Source organism: Salvelinus fontinalis, chromosome 22 (genome assembly GCF_029448725.1).
Source record: "Salvelinus fontinalis isolate EN_2023a chromosome 22, ASM2944872v1, whole genome shotgun sequence".
In the NCBI taxonomy this organism is placed as follows: domain Eukaryota; kingdom Metazoa; phylum Chordata; class Actinopteri; order Salmoniformes; family Salmonidae; genus Salvelinus; species Salvelinus fontinalis.
In genome coordinates, this window is record NC_074686.1 from 928,938 (window position 1) to 948,569 (window position 19,632).

The 19,632-nt window shown below is 43.0% G+C and overlaps 1 protein-coding gene across 2 annotated transcripts in view; it reads right to left on the reverse strand.

Moving 5' to 3' along the window:
* cgnb (cingulin b) overlaps positions 1–19,632 on the reverse strand; it is a 61,670-nt gene that overhangs the window by 14,063 nt on the left and 27,975 nt on the right. For both annotated transcript variants that reach the window (XM_055875853.1, XM_055875851.1), the window contains exons 2-8: positions 13,966–15,078; positions 13,790–13,884; positions 13,173–13,242; positions 5,828–5,952; positions 5,364–5,502; positions 4,788–5,000; positions 1,659–1,807 (exon numbers count right to left, since the gene is read on the reverse strand). In XM_055875853.1, the coding sequence (XP_055731828.1) occupies positions 1,659–1,807; positions 4,788–5,000; positions 5,364–5,502; positions 5,828–5,952; positions 13,173–13,242; positions 13,790–13,884; positions 13,966–15,069 (1,895 nt within the window). In that variant the 5' untranslated portion in view covers positions 15,070–15,078. The remainder of the gene's footprint in view (positions 1–1,658; positions 1,808–4,787; positions 5,001–5,363; positions 5,503–5,827; positions 5,953–13,172; positions 13,243–13,789; positions 13,885–13,965; positions 15,079–19,632) is intronic.

The following is a 19,632-nucleotide window of genomic DNA, read 5'->3' on the forward strand; positions in this document are numbered from 1 at the left end:
GGGGGGGCAATATGGAAGTAGTCTGGGTAGCCATTTGATTAGATGTTCAGTAGTCTTATGGCTTGGGGGTAGAAGCTGTTTAGAAGCCTCTTGGACCTAGACTTGCCCTCTGGTACCACTTGCAGTGCGGCAGCGGAGAGAAAAGTCTATGACTAGGGTGGCTGGAGTCTGATAATTTTTAGGGCCTTCCTCTGACACCGCCTGGTATAGAGGTCCTGGATGGCAGGCAGCTTGGCCCCAGTGATGCACTGGGCCGCACGCACTACCCTCTGTAGTGCCTTGCGGTCGGAGGCCGAGCAGTTGCCATACCAGGCAGTGATGCAACCCGTCAGGATGCTCTCGATGGTGCAGCTGTAGAACCTTTTGAGGATCTGATGACCCATGCCAAATCTTTTCAGTCTCCTGAGGGGGATTAGGTTTTGTTGTGCCCTCTTCACGACTGTCTTGGTGTGTTTGGACCATGATAGTTTGTTGGTGATGTGGACACCAATGAACTTGAAGCTCTCAACCTGCTCCACTCTCAACCTCTCCGTTGATGAGAATGGGGACGTGCTCGGTCCTCTTTTTCCTGTAGTCCACAATAATCTCCTTTGTATTGATCACGTTGAGGGAGAGGTTGTTGTCCTGGCACCACATGGCCAGGTCTCTGACCTCCTCCTTATATGCTGTCTCATCGTTGTTGGTGATCAAACCTACCACTGTTGTGTCATCGGCAAACTTAATGATGGTGTTGGAGTCGTGCCTGGCCGCGCAGTCATGAGTGAACAGGGAGTACAGGAGGGGACTGAGCACGCACCCGAGGAACCCCCATGATAAGGATCTGCGTGGCGGAGGTGTTGTTACGTATCCTTACCACCTGGGGGCGGCCTTTCAGGAAGTCCAGGATCCAGTTGCAAAGGGAGGCGTTTAGTCCCAGGGTCCATAGCTTAGTGATGAGCTTTGAGGGCACTATGGTGTTGACCGCTGAGCTGTAGTCAATGAACAGCATTCTCACATAGGTGTTCCTTTTGTCCAGGTGTGAAAGTGCAGTGTGGAGTGCAATAGAGATTGTATCATCTGGGGCTCTGTTGGGATGGTATGCAAATTGGAGTGGGTCTAGGGTTTCTGGGATAATGGTGTTGATGTGACCCATGACCAGCCTTTCAAAGCACTTCATGGCTACAGACATGAGTGCTAGAGGTCGGTAGTCAATTAGGGAGGGCAGGGCAGGCCCCCCCAAAATCAGTACTCTTTAGCAATCATATGTGTAAGTTTGCCTTAGAACAGTGTTTCCCAACCCTGGTCCTCAAGTACCCCCAACATTACACATGTGTACTGTAACTCTGGACAAGCACACGTGATTCAACTTCTCAACTAATCATGAAGTTCTCAATGAGGTGTGTTTGTCAAGGGCTACAACGAAACTGTGTAATGTTGGGGGTATTTGAGGACCAGGGTTGGTAAACACTGCCTTAGAATACCAGGTAAGGAGCTGCCACTGATAAGGTGCCACAATATCTCTGGTATTTTGGATCATAGGGCAAGACAATATAAAACTGACCTGACAAAGACTACTAGTTTAAAGCTAATATGAAGACAACTTCACAGGTGTAGACATGTGTATGACGCACCATTGATATACTACAGCCAATGAAATAATTATATATTGAGGCACTCACTCCTGCTTGGTGCTATGAAGCTCCTCTGTGGTAGTTTCCAGCTGCTTCCTCCACTGGCCTCCCTGGTCCCTGCAGCTCTCTAGCTCCTCCTCCAGACAGAGCATGGCATCATTCACCCTCTGCCTCTCCTCCTCAATCTGCTGCTGGGACTAACACATAGCAGGGAGAGAGCAGACATATGGTACATACATGCAGCTGAAGTCGGAAGTTTACTCCTTAGCCAAATACATTTAAACTCAGTTTCCCACAATTTCTGACATTTAATCTTAGTAAAAATTCCCCGTCTTAGGTCAGTTAGGATCACCACTATTTTAAGAATGTGAAATGTCAGAATAATAGTAGAGAATGATTTATTTCAGCTTTTATTTCTTTCATCACATTCCCAGTGGGTCAGAATTTTACATTCATTCAATTAGTATTTGGTTGTAATGTCTTTAAATTGTTTAACTTGGGTTAAACATTTTGGGTAGCCTTCCACAAGCTTCCCACAATAAGTTCGGTGAATTTTGGCCCATTCCTCCTGACAGAGCTGGTGTAACCGAGTCAGGTGTGTAAGGCCTCCTTGCTCGCACATGCTTTTTCAGTTCTACCCACATATTTTCTATAGGATTGAGGTCAGGGCTTTGTGATGGCCACTCCAATAACTTGACTTTGTTGTCTTTAAGCCATTTTGCTACAACTTTGGAAGTATGCTTGGGGTCATTGTCCATTTGGAAGACCCATTTGCGACCAAGCTATAACTTCCTGACTGATGTCATGAGATGTTGCTTCAATATATCCACATAATATTCCTCCCTCATGATGCCATCTATTTTGTGAAGTGCACCAGTCCCTCCTGCAGCAAAGCACCCCCACAACATGATGCTGCCACCCCTGTGCTTCATGGTTGGGATGGTGTTCTTCGGCTTGCAAGCCTCACCCTTTTTCCTCAACACATAACGATGGTCATTGTGGCCAAACATTTCTATTTTTGTTTCATCAGACCAGAGGACATTTCTCAAAAAAGTATGATCTTTTGTACTTGTTTCCTCCAGCATCTTCACAAGGTCCTTTGCTGTTGTTCTGGAAATTATTTGCACTTTTCACACCAAAGTAGATTAATCTCTAGGAGACAGAACGCGTCGTTGTGAGCGGTATGATGACTGTGTGGTCCCATGGTGTTTATACTTCCATACTATTGTTTGTACAGATGAACATGGTACCTTCAGGCATTTGGAAATTGCTCCCAAGGATGAACCAGACTTGCGGAGGTCTACAATTGTTTTTCTGAGGTTTTGGCAGATTTTTTTTGATTTTCCCACGATGTCAAGCAAAGAGGCACTGAGTTTGAAGGTAGGCCTTGAGATACATCCACAGGTACACCTCCAATTGACTCAAATTCTGTCAATTAGCCTACCAGAAGCTTCTAAAGCCATTACATCCTTTTCTGGAATTTTACAAGCTGTTTAAAGGCACAGTCAACTTAATGTATGTAAACTTCTGACCCACTGGAATTGTGATACGATTATTTCACTTATAATTTACTGTAAGTAAACAATTGTTGGAAAAATTACTTGTGTCATGCACAAAGTAGACATCCTAACCGACTTGCCAAAACCATGGCTCGTTAACAAGAATTTTATGGAGTGGTTGAAAAACAAGTTACTGACTCCAAGTGTATGTACACTTCCGACTAACTGAACATACAGTGCATTCGGAAAGTATTCAGACCCCTTGACTTTTTCCACATTTTGTTACGTTACAGCCTTATTCTAAAATGGATTAAACTGTTTTAAATCCTGTCTCGGAGCTCTACAAACAATTCCTTCGACCTCATGGCTTCGTTTTTGCTCTGACAGAGTCTCTTTCCAAATCACGTCCAAGCAATTGAATTAACCACAGGTGGACTCCATTCAAGTTGTATAAAGACCTCAAGGATGATCAATGGAAAAAAGATGCGCCTGAGCTCAATTTTCAAGTTTCATAGCAAAGGGTCTGAATACTAAGTAAGGTATTTCTGTTTTTTATTTGTAATACATTTGCAAAATGTCATTATGGGGCATTCTGTGTAGATTGATGATTTTTTTTTTTAAATTAAATTTTAGATTAAGGCTGTAACGTAAATTTGTTTGGGAAAAAGTCAAGGGGCTGGGTCTTAATACTTTCCGAATGCACTGCACATACTACAGGAGGTTGGGGGCACCTTCATTGGGGAGGACGGGCTCGTGGTAATGGCTGGAGCAGTCAGTGGAATAGTATAAAATACGTCAAACATGGTTTCATGTGTTTGATGCCATTCCATTTGCTCCGTTCCAGCAATTATGAGCCGTCCTCCCCTGATACATACAGACTGAAATAAATAAACCAGTCCTTGTTTCTCAGGGACCTCCAACCAATGCATATACTGTGTTGTTCCATTTCAGCACTACCATACCGGATTTAACTAATGAAGGGGTAAATTGGGATTGGATAGCTTAACACTGAACATTTGACATATGAAGAGTTTATTTCCAAAATGCTATATCCACCAATTTCTCATGTGTTTCTTCATCAGAAATTATTTCTTATGGGTACCTTCATGTGTGTAAAATATTACTGTTCAGTTATTTTTTAATCCATAGATTTTAGATGTGTACACATTATTTTTGGGGGGCAAAACATTATATATCCTTTGTTTAGCTGGAATGTAATGTTTGTATCCTGTATATTCAGTGTGATATGTGGTTGTCTCACATAGCCATCTTAAGATGAATGCACTTTATGTAAATTGCTCTGGATAAGAGCATCTGCTAATGACTAACATTTCAAATGTAAATGTTTTACATACAGATCTCATATTACTGTATTGAAGAATTTTTAAAACAGTGATGTCACAAATGTATACTTTGTACAGTTCCTTAATTTCGTTGTTTGTTATATTTGACCGTGTAAAACCTAGCGTACAACTTATTTCTGAGAGTTAGGCGGATATGTCAAGTGATAGATTTGAAACAAGTGTCATTGAACAACCCCATGCCATGCTTAGATCGTTTTTTCACTCTCAATTTCTTTAAACAATAAAAGCTAATTTACCAACATTTCTGAAAATGGATATATAGCATTTTGGAATGAAACTTCCACACACACACACACACACACCAACGTATCTACCTGTGACACCTGTTCCATGGTGCTCCTCAGGGTTTCCATGTCCTGGCTGTACTGCTCCCTGAGGGCCTCCATCTCCTGGTCGTGGCTCCCCACCTCTTCCTTCAGCGCCCCCTTCAGGGCCGTCAGCTCTCTCTCCCTCTGACGCAGCACCTCCTCCTGACGCTGGCGCAACATTGCCGCCTCCGCCAGGTCCGCCTGCAACGACATCACATCCTGCAAGGGAGAGAGAGGAGAAGGGGAGAGAGAGTGTAGAGTGTGTGTAAATAGCACTGAATGTCTGCCGTTCATCACCTGGGAGTTCATAAAATGCCACCATACAATGTTAAGCACTTTGAATAGTGCTACATAAATGCAAGACATCATCATCATCAGAGGCGGCAGGTAGCCTAATGGTTAGAGTGCTGGGCCAGTAACGGAAAGGTTTCTAGATCGAATCCCCGAGCTGACAAGGTACAAATCTGTCATTCTGCCCCTGAACAAGGCAGTTAACCCACTGTTCCTAGGCCCTCATTGTAAATATGAATTTGTTCTTAACTGACTAGTTAAATAAACATTTTAAAATCATCCTTGTCGTACCGTCTGCAGTGACATGGAGTCTGTTTGTGGTGTGTTCTCTGAAATTCCCCTCAGCTCCTCCTGAAGCTCAGCCAGCTGGTCTTCCTGTTGACGCACCCGAAACTCTGCCCCCTCTCTGGCCATCCGCAGCTGGGTCAACCTGACAGGGAAGACACCAATCGATACCCCAATCAATATACTCATTAACGTGTCAGTCAATTAGACAATCAATCCATCAACCGAACAATTAAAGAAGCAGGAGATTAAGGACCCTTTAATGGGCTGCTTAAAGGTGCAATCCATAGGTTCTCTATATTCTGACAACAAAACATAGAATAAATACATACGGTGACATCCCTTTTGGGGGTCTTAACACACATACACTGCAAATGCACACAGATTCCAGACACAGATTAAACCTAATCTATTTAAAAGTGCTTTTTAGACCAGGGCTAGGCCTAATCTGTGTGTGAAGCCTAGCTTACTCTTCTTGGGCCATCTGTAGTTCGGTTTTGTTGCTGTCCAGTTGTTCCTGAAGCTGGTGGTTCTCATTCAGACGCTGCTCCAACTCCTTCTTCAGATTCCCATGAGACCCTTGTTTTGGAGGAACCTGACAGAGGAGACAAGTCAATATACAGTGGGGCAAAAAAGTATTTAGTCAGCCACCAATTGTGCAAGTTCTCCCACTTGAAAAGATGAGAGAGGCCTGTAATTTTCATCATAGGTACACTTCAACTATGACAGACAAAATGAGGACAAAAAAAAATCCAGAAAATCACATTGTAGGATTCATGAATTTATTTGCAAATTTTGGTGGAAAATAAGTATTTGGTCAATAACAAAAGTTTCTCTCAATACTTTGTTATATACCCTTTGTTGGCAATGACAGAGGTCAAACGTTTTCTGTAAGTCTTCACAAGGTTTTCACACACTGTTGCTTTCACACATACAACTGTACCTACTATATATTGTTCAGGTAGCCTAGTGGTTAGAACATTAGGCCAGTAACCGAAAAGGTTGCTGGATCGAATCCCCTGAGCTGACAAGGTATAAATCTGTCGTTCTGCCTCTGAGCAAGGCAGTTAACCCACTGTTCCCCGGGGAACTGTTCCCACTGTTCCCCCAGTTAACCCACTGTTCCCTCTCTGATTCAGAGACTGACTAGGTATCCCCCTTTCAATCTACAATTCACTATCCCATCAGAAATGCCTAGAAACCTGCATTCAACACTACATTGTTGGCAACAAATAAATTGATACAGATTGGCATCAATGTTATCGCCAAAGCGCAGTATCTACAATATACACCATCAAATAGTGCTAGGGGGTGTCATTCACAGGAGGTTGGTGGCACCTTAATTGGGGAGCCTGTGCTTGTGGTAATGGCTGGAGTGGAATAAGTGGAATGGTATCAGACATGGTTTCTATGCGTTTCATGCCATTTCATTAGCGCCTTTCCAGACATTATTATGAGCCAGCGTCCACTGGTGTCAACCAAATTATTTGAAGAAATGACAATATTTCTCACATTGCTCAGTATGGTAAACATCTATCAGCGTGTCCAACTATCTGAAAGGGTAAAAAGCACCCGTATGTCTTATCCAACACCCACCCCAGCCCACTGTTTGTCAGGAGAGGTTTTTAAAACCTTGAATAAATCTTAGTCCAGTCACGTTATACTGTATAAATGGCTATGCGTCCCAAATAGCACCCTATAAAATGCACTACTCTTGACCAGCGTCCACAGTAGGGTACTATGTAGGGAATAGGTTGGCATTTGGAACACAGCCTGGATGTAGCTCAGTGACAATACAGATGGAGGGTAAAGTTTTGCCCTGCGGAACTAACATTCCTCTGACAATTTCCTCTCACATGTTATCAGTGATAGATTATGGTCTGTGCTGCAGAGATTCTGCTCTCCTCAAGGCAACTGGCAAATCACTTTGTTTTGGTTTTATCTGTTTTTAAAAGAGGGGTAATGTAGAGTTGAATTGACTATGAACTGGACAGTAGAAATAATATAATTTAGCCAATGGACAGGCCAGTTAGCTGCTAGCTATACCCTTGAGGGAAATCTGAATAACCATCGGTATAAATGAATAGTACATGAAATACTGAATATCATACAAATTAGATAACAGGTGTTCCTTCTGGCCGTAGGAGGCGGGCAAGCACACCACCTGCTTCAAGTAACCCAACACACCAGCTTATGTTCCACCACACAGGCAGCAGAGAAACTCTATACGTCTGCTATTTCACACTGATACCAGTATACCATTTAACACTGCTCTAGAGCCAGCCAAAACAACCTACTGATGTTCAGAGAGCACTTAAACACGGAGTTGAACCAACAATAATATCTAGTAGAGTGAAGAGAACACGTTATACTAGGATTGTCAAATCTCTGGCTGCTTATACTGTATGCTTAAGCAGAATTAAACTATTACTAATGGTACCAAGCTATTAAGTAATGGTGATACACTACTTGATCAAAAGTATGTGGAGACCTGCTCCAACGAACATCTCATTCCAAAATCATTGGCATTACTATGGAGTAGGTCCCCCCTTTGCTGCTAGAAAAAGCCTCCACTCACTCAGTTGTTGGAACATTCCTTGATGGGGGGGGGGGGGGGGGGGGGGGGGGCACTTGCTTCCATTCAGCCACAAGAGCATTAGTGAGGTTGTGCACCAATGTTGGGCAATTAGGCCTGGTCTGGGTCTTCCACAAACTATTGCCGAAGTTGGAAGCACAGAATCATCTAGAATATCATTGTATGCTGTAGGATTAAGATTTCCCCTCACTGCAATTTAGGTGCCTAGCCCAAACCATGAAGAAACAACCCCAGACCATTATTCCTCCTCCACCAAACTTTGCAGTTGGCACTGTGCATTGGGGCAGGTAGCGTTCTACTGTCATCCACCGAAACCCAGGTTAGTCCGTCGGACTGCCAGATGGTGAAACTTGATTCAACACTCCACAGAACGCGTTTCCACTGCGTCCAATGGCAGCAAGCTTTACACCACTCCAGCCGACACTTGGCATTCAGATGTTGATCTTAGGCTTGTGTGCGGCTGCTCGGCCATGGATACCCATTTAATGAGGCTCCCGACGAACAGTTCTTGTGCTGACGTTGCTTCCGGAGGCAGTTTGGAACTCGGTAGTGAGTGTTGCAACTGAGGACAGACGATTTTTACGCGCTTCAGCACTCTGCGATCCCGTTCTGTGAGCTTGTGTGGCCTACCACTTCGTGGCTGAGCCGCGAAGTGTTGCTCCTGGACATTGCTCCTAGATTGCATGGCGGTGTACACCTGTCAACAAGGGGTACGGCTTAAATAGCAAAATCCACTAATTTGAAGTGGTGTCCATATACTTTTGTATATAAAGTGTATAGGTGTAGTATTTAGACCTAAACTGTGTTTGAATACTCATACTAACTGCATTATTTAAGACGTAAATTGAGTATGTAGTTTGCTTATTGGTCATAGTATGGATATAAAAGGGAAAGGAGGATACCTAGTCAGTTGCACAACTATGCATTCAACTGAGTGTGTCTTCCACATTTAACCCAACCCCTCTGAATCAGAGAGGTGCAGGAGGCTGCCTTAAATCGAAATCCACATCATCAGCATCTGGGTAACAGTGGGTTAACTGCCTTACTCAAGGGCAGAACGACAGATTTTTACCTTATCAGTCCGGGGATTCGATCCAGCAATCTTTCGGTTACTGGCCCAACACTCCTACCCGCCAGGCTACCTGCCGCCCCAATATAGTTAGTATGCCAAAATTTCACGGATGTCGTACTACATTCATCAAAATACAAAGTATACAAGCAGTAGACAGTATTTCCATGCTTTTAGGGTCCATAATGAAATTCTTCAGAAAATGGGCAGGCTTCATAAGATTTTCAGATTTGAAGAACATTTCGGAAAATATGCAGCCTAAATCCGACAAGAGCGGCTACGAATTCTTGCTTTAACTAATTATGACAAATGTTAAGCAATGTAATAAAGTAATGACTTTTCAATAAGTTATGTTGGCTGACAATTTGTAGGCTAAGCTAGCCTTACGAACCGCATAGCATATCATTACAGCAGTTGCTTGTATGTACTGTTATGTTAGCTACCTAACGTTAGTTAGCTACTAAGACATGAAAATTGCCAGTATATTAACTATATGCTATCTAACTAAGTACCAAACGTTTATTAACTTGATTATTCATGTCATTCTTAGCTTAGCTAAGTGGTATAGTTGTGCTTTCTCAATGGACATTGTTAATGAAGTCGTAAGATGTCTAGCTAGTATTTGTTATGGTAACAAGCTTGGAAGACGTTGCATAGCAACAGCATCAACTTTCGGTAGACAGGCAAAGCGCTAGTACACTCAACTGAAAGGATACTGTTCCTTTACAGTATACTAAAATGAACTAATAGTATATATCAAGTGTTATACAGTATGTTAGTATGGGTATTCAAACAAAGCACTAGTCTTGAACCAGAACTAGCCTTGGGGAACAGTGGTCTTAGAAAATGGCATCTCATTATTAGAACAGTCCTATTACGTGCCAGTCCATTTACCACCCCCTCAGCCACCACAGGCCAAAATGTCTCAAGAGCCACCACTTGTGGTGATGAGTTAAGATGGCCACCCTACACAGCATCACCATGGATACCACCGTAACACTGGGCCCCACACAATTATTGATAGATCCCAATGACTGAGCTCTTCAAACAAACACTGACTGGGCCCATCCTAATCAGCTTTTCTCTTCAGATGCTGTTGTCAAGATACCCCACAGATGATTTACATGGTTAGTAGCTACAATCACACTAAAGGCTATATAATGAGATATAGCCGGGAGCCTCCCGGGTGGCGCAGTGGTCTAGGGCACTGCATTGCAGTGCTAGCTGCGCCACCAGAGTCTCTGGGTTCGCGCCCAGGCTGGGCTGGGTTCGCGCCCAGGCTCTGTCGCTGCCGGCCGCAACCGGGAGGTCCGTGGGGCGACGCACAATTGGCATAGCGTCGTCCGGGTTAGGCCGGTAGGGATATCCTTGTCTCAGTATGTAAAATGTAATAAAATGTATGCACTCTACTGTAAGTCTCTCTGGATAAGAGCGTCTGCTAAATGACTAAAATGTAAAAATAAATAAATGACAGCTCATATACATAAGTGGTCATACCTAGAGGTTGCCATGTGCACACATAAAATGAATGTCTGCATAGAATTAATACTAGGCTGTGGGTCCGTAGGTAACTGCCCTGTCCTGCCCGCCTGTATCCCTTTTCCCTACAGCTAAATTCTGAATCAAGTTCTGTGCATGTGTTTTACAAAAAATGTTGGTCATCCTCCCTTCACATTTCTCACTGTCAATCATGAATGATACGTTTTACAGGTGCATACCAACCACTTGATCTCATTCAGTTTCATGGGGATATGATTTTAGACCTTGAGTCATAGTGTTGTTTCAAAGTAGTGTAGTTTTGAATTCTGTACAGTGTGCAAAATTTAGAGCAGATGGTGTTAAAGGCCCAGTGCAGTCAAAAACGTGATTTGTCTGTGTTTTATATACATTTCCACCCTACGAGGTTGGAATAATACTATGAAATTGTGAAAAGTATGCTAATACCATTTCCGTATGAGAGCTTTTGGGGAAAAAAACACTTGAAATTTCAGCTTGTGGGATGGAGTATGGCCTGCCTGGTGACATCACCAGAAGGTACATTTGTTAATAGACCAATAAGAGAGAGTTCCAAACCCCTCTGCCAATAACAGCTAGTTTTCAGTTTTCCCCTCCCCACTCAGACCACTCCCACAGTTCTATCTCTTCGCTAAGAAGCTATTTATATTTTTTTTTAAATACAGTTTTAATTGAAAACAATCACAGTAAGCTACTTAATTGTTCCCCGAAAATTTGATATTGAGATCAAAATGGCTGCATTGGACCTTAAACTGTAGAAATACCCGTTTTGAGTTTCAAATCAAAGAACAGACTGAACAAAACTATAAAACGCAACATGTAAAGTCCCATGTTTCATGAGCTGAAATAAAAGATCACAGAAATGCTCCATATGCACAAAAAGCTTATTGCCCACAAATCTGTTTACATCACTATTAGTGAGCATTTCTTCTTTTCAGTTGTCACACAACATATTGCCACACTTCTCTCAAGTTGAGGGAGCGTGCAATTGGCATGCTGACTGCAGGAATGTCCATCAGAGATGTTACCAGATAATTGAATGTTCATTTCTCTACCATAACCTGCCTTAAACTTTGTTTTAGAGAATTTGGCAGTACGTCCAACCGGCCTCAACCACAGACCACGTGTATGGCATTGTTTGGGCTAGCGTTTGCTGATGTCAACATTGTGAACAGAGTGCCCCATGGTGGCGGTGGTTATGGTATGGGCAGACATAAGCCACAGACAACGAACACAACTGCATTTTATCGACGTGCAATTTGAATGCACAGAGATACCGTGAACGAGATCCTGAGGCCTACTAAGGTATCTGACCAACAGATGCATATCTGTATTCCCAGACCTGTGAAATCCATTGATTAGGGCCTAATGCATTTATTTCAATTGACTGATTTCCTTATCTGAACCAGAACTCAGTAAAATTGTTGAAATTTTTGTTGCATTTATATTTTTTTCTAGTGGTGCGCGTTGTTAAGTTTTGGCAACATGTGAGAAATTTTACCATTTGCACAATCATCCTAAAATCTCATAAGAAATAAAGTGATGTTCTGTCTTACAGTAACGTTATACTATTATATTCAGTTATGTAGAATACCATCTTTGTGATCTTGCAGACATTGATTCAGCTTTGATCTAACTTTATTAAAACGAGCACCATTTGCCAGACTAGCCTGTTCTCTACGAGCAGAACAGAAACTGTGCGTGAAGTAGAAAATACAGACTTTTAGCTGTCAGGAAGAGGGGTTCAGAAAAACTTGAATCCACAGCCACTCTGTAAATACCATATGCATAAAGAAAATAGGCCTATACAAAGACCGCTGTACACAAATATAGGCTACTGACCGCAGGAACAAACTGTACAGAGGAGAATACAATTTTGACAGTGCAAAAATGCTGACTGTTGCCAAAACTGACCGTATCATTTTGAATACCCTGCGAGCCGCTTGATCTAATCTCCACATTTTTGGGGTGTCAAAACGGAGCTCTTGGAGACACAGAATATTACTATAAAGGTTATATAAACTCCCTCTTATATGTACAGAGAACACACACATCCTCAAGCTGTTACACTTACATAAAGATCAAACACGCACACACACATATTTATAAACAAAAACACTTTTTCTTTGATATGAGCACACTAAAAGGGGTCAATCTCGGCTGAATAAGCACACAGTAGTACAAACACTTTCACCCCTTTTTCGTGATTATCCAATTGGTAGGTAAAGTCCCATCGCTGCAACTCCCTTATGGACTTGGGAGAGGCGAAGGTCGAGAGCCAATGCGTCCTCCGAAACACGACCCTGCCAAGCTGCACTGCTCGCTTAACCCGGAAGCCAGTTGTACCAATGTGTCGGAGGAAAACCCATCCAACTGGCGACCGAGGTCAGCTTGCAGGCGCCAAGCCCGCCACAAGGAGTCGCTAGAGCGCGATGGGACAAGGAAATCCCCGGCCAGCCAAACCCTCATGTTGGGACCAATTGTGCAGCGCCTTATGGTCTCCCAGTCACAACACAGCCTGGGATCGAACCCGGGTCTGTAGTGATGCCTCAAGCATGGCAATGCAGTGCCTTAGACTGTTGCACAACTCGGGAGGCCATCCTTTCCTTAAAAAAAAATAAACTTTCATTCTTACCTTAGCACCACTGGTCGTCTCGTAGACAAGGTTGCCTTTACGTTTGATGGATACATCACTCTCACTGGTCCTAATGCAGAGGGCAGAAAATTACATGAAGTTGTGCTTTAGTAAGATAAGGATACCTATGAATGCAAGTGATCTCCAGTGGTAAACATTAGAATTAAGCAATAAGGCCCGAGGGGGTATGGCCAACATACCACGGCTAAGGGCTGTTCTTAGGCACGACGCAAAGGTATATTAGCCATATACCACAAACCCCAGAGGTGCCTTATTGCTATTATAAACTGGTTACCAACATAATTAGAGCAGGAAAAACAAATGTTTTGTCATACCGTGGTATACGGTCTGATATACTACGGCTGTCAGCCAATCAGCATTCAGGGTTCAAACCACCCAGTATATAATTACTGATATGAGTGTAATTGTTTTCTAAGAGTACAGGACATTTTGGTACAGGAGTAACAAAATAAATAGTTTACGGTGAAACATTGCCCAATTCAAGCTTCAGTGTAGGATCTCTTGGTTTTTACCACTACCACAATAACATCTATCACAATGTAACTGCAGAGACTCGGAAACAGCCTTCTAGGTCACATGTTTGTAACTTTCTTTACCCCTCTTTCAGGATGGTGTAGACAGCTTGTTTGGTTGGTGGTTCCTCTCCACTGATGACCTCGCCAATCTGATTCCTCAGAGGGTCCGGCATCCCCTTCAAATGGTAAAAGACATTGAGGGTCAGAACAGATACATTATACTGCTCACACACACAAAACTCAACTCTGTTACTTACTGTCTTCTTTGGTGGGATGGCAGGACGGGTTTCCTTGACTAACTTCCCAGGTGACTTTATGCAGCTCAGCTTGGGGCCAGGGAGGGCTGTCACCTTGGCAACTGAGGCAGTGCTCATCCTTAGGCTACTGTATGAAGGTGTGGATGACGTGGATGAGGAGGTGGAGGAGAAGAACAAGGAGGTAGTGTTGGGAGTTGGCGAAGGAGGGGAGACCTCGGGATGAACGTCTTTGCAAGCATCCAGACTTCTGGAGCGTCTGCGTTCGTCATACTTGAGCCGCAGCCTTGTTCCGGAGCGCCCCCTGGTCTCTCCAGTAGGAGTTCCAATGTTGAACTTGCTGATCAGCTTGTTGATAGGCGCCAGGGAGGTCTTGTCGATGGCAGGAACAATCGCCTCATTGAACGACACTGGAGGAGGGGGTTCTGGGATGGACAAATCAAGTCCATTTCTGCCCAGCAAACCACCGAGCCCCACCCCATTCTGCCTGGCCCCTCTGGGACAAACAGGTTTGAGCCCTGCCTCATTCAATTCCTCCCCATTGACCCAACCTCTCTCCTTCATATCCACTCTGTAGGGTTCTGCTGCTGTGGGACTGGGTTCTTCCTTGACCTTTACCTTCATCTGTCCTTCCCTCCGGGGCCCACCCTCACCCTCTCTCTGGCTCCCAGCCTGGCCATCCCCAGGAGGTCTCTTGAAAGGACTCCCAAAGTCCTCCCTGGCCTCGCCCTCTGGTGTGGACTTTGGAGAGACCGGAAAGCTGAGCCCTGCAGGGGCGTAAGGGTTCTGGACGTTCCCCCCTTCCTTCCTCTGGGGCAGACTGTTGTAGGGCGAGGAGAGGCCTGAGTTGGGGTTCTGTGACTGGGCCTGCTGGGTTTTCAGCTGCACCCCATACGAGTCTCCCTTCTCCCCATCCTTCAGCACCACGTAGGGCTGGCCGGAGATGCCCTGTACCCGCACGGCCACCCCGTACTTGGAAGGGGGCATGGCGCCGCTGCCCCCTCTGGTCTTCTCGGGGTAGCCCCCGCCAGTGTCATGGAGGTCCTTGATGAAGCGGATCTGGACGCCGTAGTCAAGCGGAGGCTTCCTGTCTGTGGAGAGCGCCATTTTGACTTCCTGGTTGGGCAGAGGGGGAAATTCTAATCAGTCCACACACCACACACACACGTTGCAGTTGACAGCCAGCTCAACAAATAATTTTTTAAAGAACAGTTGTACAGAAGTCAAAATAATATTTGTTCTCTTTATGCTAACAAGTCTCTCCATTTCTATCAAAGCCATTGTGTTTCAGGTTCTACACCTGACGATGAGCAGGTTACTGGCACAATGCATTCCCTGAAACTGACTCGCATCACACGATTAATCATCCACTTAGTGCACCGCTTTCATTCTCACAAAGACATACTGTAGACTACACATGAAATTCACATCTCATTCTGGTGTCTCACTGTTTCTCTACTAGTCTAGAATTTGCCTGGGGCTGTTAAGTTTCCTCTTAGTCACTGCTGCCTGCCACCACAGGACGGCCATTGATGGGGTTTGCATATGACCTCCATTATACGGATTGACATCCGCTTGGATCTTTTTCATATTTCTCCTACTTCATTTCCCAGACCTTTCCTTATACTTGCACAGTGTATGACCCACTGTTGCTTAAGGACAAAAAGTATGATGCAACTGGTATAGTATGAGATATGGCATATCTTCATGATACCCTATCATATACCCTATTCTCTACAATTGCTTTTCTCACAGGATGTAAAGTATTCATTGAGACAATTATGCCACTGGGCCACTGAGCATTTCTTTGTGCTGATGTAGTCCTTTCTGTGTGGGCGTAATGTGTGAGAGAGGAGGAGAAAGATAATGACTGAAGAGAGTGGGTTTAGAGGGCCTGCGGGTCCGACAGCGATCATTGTGACGTAGTGGGAATTTTTCATGCTGCCCGCTCATAAAAGATAAGCTATATCCTATATGCAAAACGTAGCTCAAGAGAAAGTGCAAGTGTCCACGCTTATCATTCTTGGTGCCTGACGTTCAATAGCCATAGCCTATCTCTGCGTGCGAGATCAGGTGTGCACGTAGTCACAATTAAATTGAATAATAGGTTATAGCCTATGCATTGGCGGAGAAGCACACAGTTATATTTCTAAATAGGTTTCCTACATTGCCTAGAATTAAATATTGATCACCCATATTTGTCTCCATCTGAAAACCATCCCGCTCCTAAAAAAGGTAGGCTATATGCAAAACATAGCTCAAAGAGAAAGTGTCCGCTTTCTCTCCAACTTTGTTTTATGTCCACGACCCCATTTTGATATCTGAAATTTCACAACAACGTGAAAAAAAACGACCTAATTTAACAGCCAATGTTAACTTTTTTTTATTTGAATCTATGGCAGTCACTGTTAGAATGTTTCTCTATTATTTCTGATTGTCTCCTCCACATACTTTTAAATGTGGAGCTATGACAGTCAATTACAAATTAGTCTGACATACGGTCTCATCTCACCACCACTAATGAGATGGGTCTGCTTGATGCATGTCGCTTGGGAGATTCTCAAAGTCAAGGGGCGTGGTCGACAATGAGAACACTGAATCCAGCGTCATACAGATATGGTAGGCTACCCTTCGCCAGCTTATGAGTTATATGGTGCTTTGAAATCAACTGGGAAGTCGGGAAAAATACACAACGTCAAATCATGAAGTCAGTGAACTTTTGGTCGGAAAGTCAGAGCTCTATATAGAAGCCAGAGTTCCGAGTTCCTAGTTGCATCACATGTCTAAAATAACAATGCAGGACTGAGGTTGGTTTCGGGACCAGTTCTTGCATACAGAAAAATAAAGGCAGTCAGATAGTAATGAAAAGCTGAGGGTGTGGGTGAGATGAAGAAATCAGTGCCGCGCAGACCTCCAAATGGGTACTTGTTTGTGCGTAGCATAAATTACTAGCTAGATATACGACTTCAGGTGTGTTAATATACTGGCAAGTCCGATGTATTAGTAGCCAACTAACTTCACGTTAGGTACCTAGCTAACGTACCAGTACATACTGCTGTAATATGCGTTTCTTAAGACAGCTAACAAATTGTCAGACAACATAACGTGAAACGTAACCTATTTGAAAAGTCATTACATTGCTTTAACTAATTATGACAAATGTTGAGCAATACATTTACATCCACGCTCATCGGACTTTGGCTGCATATTTTCCGCCATTTACTTAAAATCTGAAAACGTTGTAAAGCCATGCCCATTTTCTGAAGAATTGCATTATGGGCCTTAAAAAGAACGGAAATAGTGTTCACTACTTGTATAATTCATATTTTGGCGAATTTAGTACGACATCTGGGAACTTTTGGCATACTAACTATTAGAGGTCGACCGATTATGATTTTTCAACGCCGATACTGATTATTGGAGGACCAAAAAAAAAGCCGATACTGATTAAATCGGACGATTTTTATATATAATTTGTAATAATGACAATTACAACAATACTGAATGAACACTTATTTTAACTTATTATAATACATAAATAAAAATCTATTTAGTCTCAAATAAATAAACATTTTCAATTTGGTTTAAATAATGCAAAAACAAAGTGTTGGAGAAGTAAAAGTGCAATACGTGCCATGTAAAAAAAAGCTAACATTAAAGTTCCTTGCTCAGAACATGAGAATATATGAAAGCTGGTGGTTCCTTTTAACATGAGTCTTCAATATTCCCAGGTAAAAAGTTTTAGGTTGTAGTTATTATAGGACTATTTCTCTCTATACTATTTGTATTTCATATACCTTTGACTATTGAATGTTCTAATAAGTACTTTAGTATTGCCAGCCAAATCTCGGGAGTTGATAGGCTTAAAGTCATAAATAGCGCAATGTTTGAAGCACAGTGAAGAGCTGCTGGCAAATGCATGAAAGTGCTGTTTGAATGAATGCTTACGAGCCTGTCTCTGCCTACCACCGCTCAGTCAGACTGCTCTATCAAATCCTAGACTTAATTATAATAACACAGAAATACGAGCCTTAGGTCATCAATATGCTCAAATCCAGAAACTATCATTTAGAAAACAAAACGTTTATTCTTTCAATGAAATACGGAACAGTTCCGTATTTTATCTAACTGGTGGCATCCATAAGTCCAAATATTGCTGTTACATTGCACAACCTTCAATGTTATGTCATAATTATGTACAATTCTGTCAAATTAATTACCGTCTGTTAGGAAGAAATGGTCTTCACACAGCTCGCAACAAACCAGGCGGCCCAAACTGCTGCATATACTCTGACTCTGCTTGCACAGAACGCAAGAAAAGTGACAATGTCCCTACTTAAAAGAAATTCATGTTAGCAGGCAATATTAACTAAATATGCAGGTTTAAAAATATATACTTGTGTATTGATTTTAAGAACGGCATTGATGTTTATGGTTAGGTACACATTGGTGCAACGACAGTGCTTTTTATGCGAATGCGCTTGTTAAATCCCTCGTTTGGCGAAGTAGGCTGTGATTCAATGACAAATTAACAGGCACCACATCGATTATATGCAACGCAGGACAAGCTAGATAACTACACATGGTTGATGATATTACTAGTTTAACTAGTGATGGTTAGGATTCATTGTTTTTTTATACGATAATTTTAATGGTAGCTAGCACCTTACCTTGGCTCCTTGCTGCACTCGCATAACAGGTAGTCAGCCTGCCTCACAGTCTCCTCGTGGAGTGCTATGTAAATCGGCCATAATCGGTGTCCAAAAATGCTGATTACCGATTGTTATGAAAACTTGAAATCGGCTCGAATGAAAAATTGATCGGTCGACCTCTACTAACTATTGCCATACTATGATCGATAAGCATACTACATACTCAATTTACATCACAAATACTATGGTTAGTATGACTATTCAAACACAGCTACATTGTTCCTTCTCAGTATCTATACACCATCTTGAGATTATTGACCATAACCTCCCGAGTGGCGCAGCGGTCTAAGGCACTGCATCTCAGTGCTAGAAGCGTCACTACAGGCCCTGGTTCGATTCCAGGCTGTATCACTGGCCGTGATTGGGAGTCCCATAGGGCAGCACACAATTGACCCAGCATCTCCTGGGTTAGGGTTTGTCTGGGTTAGGGTTTTGCCGGGGTAGGCCGTCATTGTAAATAAGAATTTGTTCTTAACTGACTTGCCTAGTTATGGCTTTTCAACCTCGGCTCTGAATCCACGATATGGCAATCTATCTAATGGCAGCATCTCTAATGTCAAACAGGTAAAGTGTGGTGTACCACAGGGCAGCTCTCTAGGTCTTTTCTATTTTTACCAATGAGCTGCCACTGGCATTAAACAAAGCATGTATGCCCATGTATGATAATGATGATTCAACCACATACGCATCAGCAACCACAGCTAATGAAGTCACTGAAACCCTTAACAAAGAGTTGCAGTCTGTTTTGGAATGGGTGCCCAGTAATAAACTGGTCCTGAACATCAAAAACTAAGAGCATTGTATTAGCTACAAGTCATTCCCTAAGCTCTAGACCTCAGCTGAATCTAGTAATGAATGGTGTGGCTGTTGAACAAGTTGACGAGACTAAATTACTTGGCGTTCCTTTAGATTGTAAACTGTCATGGTCAAAACATATAGATTCAATGGTTGTAAAGAT